The sequence below is a fragment of the Bremia lactucae genome, linkage group LG2 (genome assembly GCF_004359215.1).
Source record: "Bremia lactucae strain SF5 linkage group LG2, whole genome shotgun sequence".
NCBI lineage: Eukaryota > Oomycota > Peronosporomycetes > Peronosporales > Peronosporaceae > Bremia > Bremia lactucae.
In genome coordinates, this window is record NC_090611.1 from 4,778,171 (window position 1) to 4,788,317 (window position 10,147).

Consider the following 10,147-nt stretch of genomic DNA (forward strand, 5'->3'; position numbering starts at 1 on the left):
GTTTGGATGGGCAATAATGCCGCATCATCACTCCTCATGAGCTCGTTGTCCGCATCACTACTATGAGGTGACGGCAACGGTGTCGACTCATTGTAGTCGACAATGAGCGACGGATCAACATCCTCACTGTTAAAGTGGGATGGATCCTTTAGCCCTGTTAACGCGACAGCCGCAGTGGCTGTCTGCGTTCCGACTAAGGCATAAGACGCGGCCGGCGAATTAACGCGGCGCGTGCGCTTAGTGCGAGGTTGAGTGGGCGTCTTCGCAGACGACCCACCAACGTGGCTCCTTTTAGGTGGCATCTTTGGCGCCGTGTATGGAAACACGTGCGCTAGAGTGATTGAGTGAACTAGCGGCGCGTAAAGCTGTTCGCAGTTCCTCCATCCTCTTTGACGAATTTAAAGATGTAAATTCGTTCTTAAAGGGGGGATGGTGTAACGGGCTAAAGTTGCCCTAATGCTACACAGTCCCCGTTAAGTATACTTGGTGTACTCAAGGGGATGGTCAATTAATAAATAATAGTAATTAGACCCAGCACTCGGGTGTGGTGCACATTTGTGACCAACCCTTGTGAATGTGATACATATGGGTGCATTCACATTAGGAGAAAGGACGCCCAGCGTCATCCGTTACGCAAGTATCGAGAAAGATACGCTCGCAATACTAATTAAGTGTTATCTATAGAGATGACATTTGAATTGGTAAAAGTAGGTATTTATATGTAATACGATTAAATATAAATCAGTCTGAAAACTACTTCCTACTTGGTAAGTGCGCACGAGGAGCCGGATTACCGCTCCCGTGACGACATTTAACCAAAGTACTTAATGTGTTGGGTTAGGTCGTTAACGCGCCCACCACAACTACCTCACTGCACGCAAGAGAAGCAGGTTAAACCGCTTCCTCGCTGTGCTAGGGTGTGTGTCTAAGTAGAGCGTGGCTGCATTACGACGTGCCCGCCTACATGTACCGGAGCCGTCATCGGACTCATTATCGTCATCCCATCATCACAATCAATGTCTGACATTTTATCTCCATGGTCAGACGCATAATCGAGCTTTATTCGGAATTTGAGGGTTTTATTCCTTCGCGTCTATCTTTGAACAAGGTGTCCTCATCGATGCGTGCTTCTGCAAAGAATCGAGTCATGTGGTTTAGGTATATATAACTTGTATTAGCTGTATTTTCGCGGTATCCGACCACGTATCCAATCGCTGCATTTTGGTCAAACTTTCTTCTTTGAGCCGATACTGGTATATGACTGAATGCAATCGTGCCAAATATTCGAACATGGTGCACATCTGGCCGTGAGCCATACAAGCACTCGTAAGGGGTTTTCTTTATTACTTTTGAGTAAGTAAGATGCTTGATGTACTCAGCGGTACTAATCGAATTAACCCATAAATACGTTGGAAATCCAGACTGTAACATCATCGCTTTGAACATCCCAATAACGTTTTGATAAGTTCGTTCACAGAGATTCAAGGAGATGAATTCGGAGGTATAGCTCGGTGAACAATTCGTTTTTCTTGATACTATTGCTCAGTTTTCTTGTTTATGAACTCCAGCCCATTATCCAATACTACGATTTTAATTCGCTTTTTCACTTGACGTTCAGCCCATTGTATGTATCTTTTACTAAATGGGTTTACTACTAATGCTTTCTTCGTGACTACAGGGTATATAGCCACATACCTGCTATAACCATCGATAGTGATTAATATTCCAGAACATCGTGATCCGTTGTTCCTAGGAGGAATTATTAGATCAGCATAAATAAGTAATTCGGGCCACTAATTTGGTGCAGAGTGACTTCTTTGACGGCTTCTGCCTTTGCTTTGCCAGGTGACGTATTTTACATTTCGGAACATGCGATTTATTAATAACATGCCTTTGACCAGGTTGTGATCGATCCTTAACTTTCAGTAACTTGGACCCACATGTCCTAAGCGCTCATACCATTTTTGCAGGTCGTCGATCCCATCAGCTTTGGTAAGCATGCTTTTTCTTTCCGTTTCAGTGTTAAGCATGCCTGGATTTTTTATTGTCATCGTGTTTTCCATGCTTTGTTAAGTATGTACATGCCATCTTGGCTTAAAGGTGCTGTCATTGTCAAACGAGAATTTCCACCAAATTCGAGTCTCCTTTTCACCTCGTTGATCGATACTCGACTTTCGAGCCCTTGGTGCTCTAACTGAGATTTAATTTTGCTCTTTGAACATAGACGACATCTTCCATCTTTGTTTTGAACGTGTCATCATCACCTACTCTGGAGTTGAGATCCACACATCCGATCCCAATTGGTCTTGTTGTAAATCCATACGCAAATCCGCTGATGTCACGCATTTTGTCACGAATTAATTTTTCGTAGTTCAAAAATACGGATTTACCGCAGGACACGTGCGTGTTACTGGCACTGTCAAGGTACCATAACGGATTCTGCACATTCATGTCAGTCACTGACTTGGGCTCAGCTCGTTTTTGCTCAGTTTGTGCCACTTCACTTACATCACATTTGTCCTTCTGCATTTCAGTCTCTTGTACTATTCGGGATATATTTACCTTTTTTGATGCAACTGGGCAGCACATCCAGCACCACGTGTGTATAGAATGAAAACGGGTACCGAAATGTGGACATACCTCTTAGGGTATTTTGATGGAAAACAAGACTCTAACACCAAGTCAATCAAGTAGTGTCACGTACGATAAGTTGCAGAATGCGAGATTCAAAACAGGAACAAATTTTGAGGGATATACGGCGTATATGCTTAACCTTCGCGAGTGACTGATGACACTTGGGGCTACAGTTGATGATTATCAAATGATTAGGTGCATCATGAACAGCTAACCAAGAACTCAAGAGTTTCAAAAGTTACAGAATCAAGTTGAGATTGCCATGGATCATGTAGACACCCTAGAGAAGCGGCGTGATGCAATTTTGATTTTAGATTGTGCCCAACAAGCGGACGGAACAGCTAATTATCAACATATTGCTGGTAAAAATGCTGACTATCGACCACAGACACAGATGAGAGATAAAAGCAACATGTCCATGAGATATGAAACCTTGTCAAACACATGGAGATGCTTTCTATGCAATAAGGTTGGGCATTTGCGTAAAAATTGTAAGCATAGAGAAGAAAAAGAAGTGCGAAGGGACACTAGACAGTCAGGTGACACTAGATACACTAGTGAAAAGAAGCGTTCTGCTAAAAGTAGTTATGCAAATAACGCAAACTTGAGAGACGTTAGCCAGCGAACTAAATAATCTGCGCTTCAGTTTAATCTGCAATTTGTCGTATTTTTTCGGACCTTGTCTGTATGCAGCTTTGAGCGATCGATTTCACCTTTTTCAATTGCGTCCAGAATTTCCTTTTCAAAGGTAATAATCATCAGATGCTTGTAAGAACCCCAGTCCTACCCATTCCATTGCTTGGGAAGCCCAGCATTTTCACTTATCTCGATCCTTGGTCGGCTGCTGCTCATGGACCCATCATATTTGGGCCCATAATCCTGTTAGAAAATCAATAAGAGGGACTCACCCGTACTCAACGGTGTATTTTCCTTTTCTCAGCTCTTCTCCTGCTATCCTATTCGCCGACTGTGTCATGTCCCCACATATATAACTTACTAATATATATCGTCGTGTCTCTTCCCTACTTATACTTATACTACTTACTTCTTCCCATACGTCGTGTCTCCATATACTCCTTCCCAGATCGGTATGACCACATCGTTTTTTCTTTCCTGATAGGACCGACCACACAATTACCCAACGATATTATTGAAGTAAACCCTTGCCTCTTTGACTACATTCATTGCTGTTCACCCAGTCTCGACTTGTCATTGCCAAAAGTCTTTCAGATACCCAATAATATATGCAGTTTCATTTTAGCAAAAGTCGTTTCTTGCGCATCAGCTTCTACAGCGACAATTTGACGTAAATTTTTGCAAGGTTTCCAGATACTATTTCTGCCATATCCCACAGATTAGGCACATGTCAATGAAGGATTGGCGCGGCTCAGGTTTAAAACATTTTTGTAATCATTATAAAACGCCTCAACATTGAAATAATCCAGCACAATTCATGTCGGCAAGCTTTACTCGAAAGATCTCCGCACTATAACGCACACACCATCGGGCACAACGAGAAAGTTAATGGCCGCCTAAGCCTCACCCAAACAAAAAAAAATCTTGTTCTCTTAGACAAGTGGCGTCACGGAGGTGGTTGTCCGTCTTGTCGTGCGCACCTGTGCGAAAAAGTAAGTTTAAGACTGCTTTATATTGTAAAGAATCAACACAAATCTTTCACCCAATGATCAGATGCATCTGTATAGATGAGCATCCCTGCAGGATGAGCGTGTTTATTTTTGATACCTCTGCTCGCAGATGACGTCAGACGTCAGCAACTATTCTAACTTTTTTAAAAATATTGCAGTTACTAAATGTGAAATCCACCTGTGTGCATCACATACACATGATTGGGTTCACTATGTGAGCCCCACCAGAGTGACAGGTCAATTAACTTCTCACGAAACGACTAGTGTGTGAACTAACTAGTGAAACGTTACACGAATCTCCTCATGCCACCTCAAAGAGACAAACTGCTGGGTCGTCTGCAAAGGGACCCTTACAATCCAACACAACGCGTCCGCGCCGCGTTTTTTTGCTGGAGTCGCCTAGTGTCACGATTGCAACGCCGACAGTTACAGCTGATGTTGCGCTGTCAACTGAACACAATAACTCATACCACTTAAAGAGTGTTGATGTAGATCCGTCGCTTATTATCGTCTTATGATTCGACACAGCTGTCATCACCACTTTGTGGTGATGAAGTCAGCGAGGCTAATGTGAAAGGGTATGGCGCTAATATGCACATCCGCAATTCACTATTTGCTCTCAACATGTAAATTGGTAGCGTTGCGTTGCGAAGGCAAACTTGCCTAAATCAACATGGCAATTGTCTCGTGCTAGAGCAGGGACCATAAATGAGAGCACTGCCCGTAAAGGTGCACTTGCTCCTCAGTTGGGCAAAATCACATTATCTGCTGTCCAGACTATCCACAATGGACGGTCTGACGCGGATTGGCCTGAACATAAAGCATAACGACGGCACATAAACGTGTCTAGTCAGTGTCACAAGATCGGTGTATTGAAACGGCTATGTGACAAATGGCCTACTCCGTATAGCACCTCCCCCACCCGAAAGGCATCGTTTGGATAGAGTTAGTGCGTTACTCCGAGAATTCGTCACTATAGACGCTTATTAGTTTATGGCGTCTACCACTAGCGGAAAGGCTAAAAAAATACTGGGCCGCATTTGCCTGATCCTGGTCAAGTTGCGTTTGATTAAAATAACCGACTAATATGAAGGAGGATCCCTGTGCCGTTTTCAGCATATTCTGATGTGGCAAAACAATGGTCGCAGCGAATCAACTTCGCTATTTCGCGTGTAAGCGGTACTGTGCTCCCTATTTTTCTTTAACATGCTCCTCCTGCTATTCTAACTTGAACAAACGGAGTGGCTCCAACCGGTGCTCCTTTTCATAGACAGACACTATCCCGACACGTCGACGCGCAAGGCGTCGACCGGTTTTGAAATAAATCTCTTTGAGTTTCTTTTAAACAGGTGATGGTACGAAGTTTATGCTTCACGGAGCGGTGGGACAGCACCTTTCATCAAGAAAGCGCTGGTTCCCAGCTGCATCCACCAATGCAAAACGAGGCCCGATTAAAGCGGCGATTATGCCCACTACTCGTGGGAGCCTATCCTACTCTATTCAGTCTCAGACGCAGAGTGCTGCTCCTAAACGAAGGATCCGGAATCTCCAGAGTCAAGTCTCGCGACCGACTTCGGATATCCAAAATATTCGCTCAAAGGATTGCCACGGTGACAGACGGATGAAACGTCGGCAGATCTTTATGGAGCAATTGATGCTAAAAGACTTGCGCTAAGTAGTCCTATTCGCTCTCCGAGTTCCCTTCAAGGTGGGTATTGGTCGGCCGAAATCTACTCATCTCACCGTCGCCTTAACTTTTTTTTCAGTGACGCTCGAGTAATCGTCGAGACGTCAAAATTGGTATCCTGAGAATGATGGGGTTATGTCATCTCTTATGGATCCACAAATCGTTTCAGATGACCTACGTTAGAACGTAGTGCCCCTAATACACAACGGGTGGGTGCGCCTATCACTTAGGACGCCAACCTCCCCAACCACCGTAAATGGCCCGTTAAAACGTGGCAGTAGTTTCGTAGTACCACCAGGTAAACATAAATTGTCGTTTTAGGAAGAGTAGCAGTACTTAATCTAAAGAGTCAGCAAAATCGTTTATTGTTTCTGAAACCATTTTTGTCCGCATAATACTTTTGCTTGTCATGTGCGCTTGCCATCGCGGCACGGAATTTTCGTGTGATGGCTAGTCGCTTATCCACAAAGCGTTGAGTCTCGCTCACGCTTTTAGCATCAAACTCGCCTATGACACCGCCGAGAGGTCGGTCATAGTACGCAGTTTTATTGACCACTGCTAAACTGGCAGGGTCACTTGGGCAAGTATCTGTCGTTGAGATGATACCCTTGCAGGTCATCGTCATACTGACGAAACTATGCCCCTCTTTCGCATTGAGTTGTGCGCAGTCCATTAATATAAAACTGTGTCTCACCCGTACTGGCGTGGACACTGTTATTTATAGCGAACTCCACAAAGAACATTTGCTTGCTCCACTCTTTGGGAGTTACTATAGCGCGCAAGACATCCGCCACGACCCGATTGGCACGTCCTGTTTGGCCATCGGTCTGGGTATGGCCTGCGGTCGACATGTGGAGCTTGCTACCTAGTTATACGTCTGGTTTCTGGTGACATGCTCAAACACATGTCACCAGAAACATGACATATAACGTTGATCCCGGTCCGAAACGATGGACTCGGGCATCCCGTGTAGTCGGTATACATGATCCAGAAACAAGAGAGCTGCCTCCTTGCCTGTGGTCGATGTTTTACATGGTGCTTAATGCACGATTTGCTCAGTCTGTCTACAAAGATGACAACCCGTCCGATTCTTATGATCGGGCGGCATGCCAAACATGAAGTCCAGACTAACTGACATCCAACAATTCATTGGAATCGGTAGCGGCTTCAGTGGTGCACTGCTGGACGGTTCAGGCTTAATGCGCTGACACTGTTCGCAAGAGCGAATATAGGTGGTCACTCGTCGATATTGGTGTGGCCACCAAAATTCCTCTGACACTTTTAAAAATCTATTTTCACGGCCCAGATGCCCACTCGATGGTGCATCATGGAGCTCGTGAAGGATCATCTTCTTGAGATCTATGTCATGAGGCACATAGATTCTCAAGGAATCACAAGGTAACAGCTGATGCCATAACAGGCCACCGCTGTAGCTAAAGCGCTTAGCTTAGCTTTCAGGTGCGACGGAAGGGAAACCTGTCGTCCACCGAACTGATCCAACAGCAGGCGACAGTGGTCGTCCTGACTGTAGCTCTCTTTTATCTCCAAGACCAATGAGCTCGTCACGTGGTATGCCTTCATAGTTGCCAACGTCGACAGCTGAAGTTGTGCTTTCGCACTAAACACACTTTTCTGGTGTCTATCCTCGAAGTCTGGTCTGCGCGATAAAGCGTCAGCCATGACATTCGACTTACCCGGCTTATATTCAACTTCAAAATTAAATTCAGAGAAGAATGTTAACCATCTTGCCATTCTAGGTGATCGGTGCGGTTAGTTTATTGCGGTCCGCAGTGATGCGTGATCCTTATCCACCACAAATGGTTCGATGCCCAATAGGTGCACTCGAAACTTGACAAGAGCATACTACATTAGAAGTAGCTCTTTGACAAGCACGGGGTAATTTAATTCCGCGGCTTTTAATAGCCGGGACTGATAAGAGATGACACGGTTAACGCCGTCGTCCGTCTTCTGCATGACCGCGGTGCCGATTTCAAAATTACTTGCATCGCAGACGACGCTAAGGGGCTTATACGCATCTGGCAATGCCAAGACCGGTGCCTCAACAAGAGATTGCTTCACCGGTGTGAAAGGATCTTCTTGTTCTTTTAACCACAGCCATTATGCGTCCTTTTTAAGGAAGTCAGATAATGGTTTAGTTTCCTCAGCATAATTCTTGCTATATTAATGCAAGTAATTAGCGAGCCCTAGGAATGGGCACAAATCCTTCACATGCCGTGGGATTGGCCATTCTTTTACTGATTTTACCTTGTCTGGGTCTGCTTGTACACAATGTGTACCAACGATGCATCCCAGCACAGATATCTCAGGGACCTCTATGACGCACTTTTGCAAGTTGACATACAGTTGTGCATCCTTCAAAGTGTGCAACACAGCGTCTAAATGACGCTTCTGTAACTCTATTGCGTCAGCCTGTCCTCGGCCTTTCTATGCACGAATATATCGTCAAAGTAATGGGGCGCGTAGGCACGGTGCTGACGCATCACGTGAGCCACCACTCGGTTGAATGTCGCTGATGCGTCTTTCAAACCTTGAGGCATCACAAGCCACTCCCAAAGCACACCACTTGGGCTACTTAAATTAATTTTTTTAAATTTATTATTGCCTAGCGGTGCTTACAGCTGTTTTGGCTACATCAGACTCTCTCCTGAGTACTTGATAGGAGCCATTCTTTAAAATTCACCGCGAAAAAAATAATTGACTTTCCCATGGAGTTCAACAAGACATCTTTCCGCTGGATTGGCGATTGCGCCGGTATCGTGGCCGTGTAAGCTTATTGTAAGCATGAACCACGCGCCATCCACCTGTGGCTTTACGCACACAAAAGGTCGGGCTGCAATGAGGCGATTTTCTTTCACGCACATGTTCCACCTTGGCTCGTTTGTCGAAGAACTCATCGATATAATCGACTTGTTCTTTCAACACGGCCTTTGCCTGGTCACACAATAGTTGGAGCCACGTCTATCTGCTGGGGAGGGGGGGGTAGGCGGCTCGGTACTTCTTCTGGGAACATATCGCGATGTTTTGCACAGAACCTCAAAGAACGGACTATCTCATAAGGCATCCTAGCCTTAAGCAGCGAGCCGTTTCTTTTTGTCCGTTTCAAGGACGCTCTCGTCCATTGTGGACGACGAGCAACAATCCACCAAGTTCTCTTCTGGAACTGGTGTGACTATTTGCTGGATATTTGATTCATTTAATTTAGCAAGGAAGAGATCCCACGACATCTCCGGGAAACATATTATCTCCTCGGCAGATTTAAAGCCTAGCGGAGCACCTCAACTGAGGATGCCTCCGCAATTTCGTCTTTTGAAGGCCTCGAACACCTCGTTCGAAGGCCCGTCCTCTCTATTAGAGACTGATCCAAAGGTCACTCGTTTTGACGTGCCTATGATCGTCCTAATCTCTCGAGTACTCGTTCTTCGAGTAACCACGACCTTTGACTGGGAAGCGGGTGCCGTTGCACTCCTGGCTAACGCACCCCTTCCAACCGCACCAGGATCTAGGCACTGTGCGGGTTTATGCGACGCATGACTTCCTGTTAGCTCGCCGTCTACTGCCACAGGCTATCGGCTGTGTGCAGGACATTCGGACTCATGACTACTTGTCATCGCCCTTTTCACTACCCCAGTCTCCACGAGCTGGGTAGGATTGGTGACGTTTGACATTCCGTCAACGCACCCTCAACTGTGTTCGACACGACATCAGTTGCATACGCCTCTCGCAGGAGCACATCCTTTTTGGTGTCCTGAGAAGAGTTCGCAACTGTGCATGTACGCCAGTCTATCCATGGTTAATACTTTGCCAACCATGGCATGCTTAAGATGAGGTCATACGGACTCTCCATACCCAGCACTCTGAACTTCTCTTTACAAGAGAAGTCACTAAAGCTGAAGTCGAGTTCTGCCTGAACTCCCTCAGACTTAACGAGCGCGCCGTTCGCTAAACGAACGGTCGCCTCTTCTCGCTTGCCATCCTGGCAAAGCGACTCAAACATCGCCGGTCTCTTTCTTAGAGCCGCGAGTTTCACAAAATTTTGTGATGCACCCGAATCCACTAGGAGGGTCATCACCTGGTCATAGCCTCTTACATGAGCGCTATAGACCAGCAGGGTTGAGGTCCGATATTTCGAGACCTCAGGGACTATGCTACCCATTTGTTC

The 10,147-nt window shown here is 45.6% G+C and overlaps 1 protein-coding gene across 1 annotated transcript; it reads right to left on the reverse strand.

Annotated features, from left to right (window-relative positions):
- Positions 1-2,190: 2,190 nt before the first annotated feature.
- CCR75_004863 (uncharacterized protein) lies at positions 2,191-2,529 on the reverse strand (the record flags this gene model as incomplete). Its single annotated transcript, XM_067962949.1, has 1 exon — positions 2,191-2,529. One exon carries the CDS (start codon positions 2,527-2,529, stop codon positions 2,191-2,193), a length of 339 nt encoding a protein of 112 aa, XP_067821960.1.
- Positions 2,530-10,147: the final 7,618 nt, after the last annotated feature.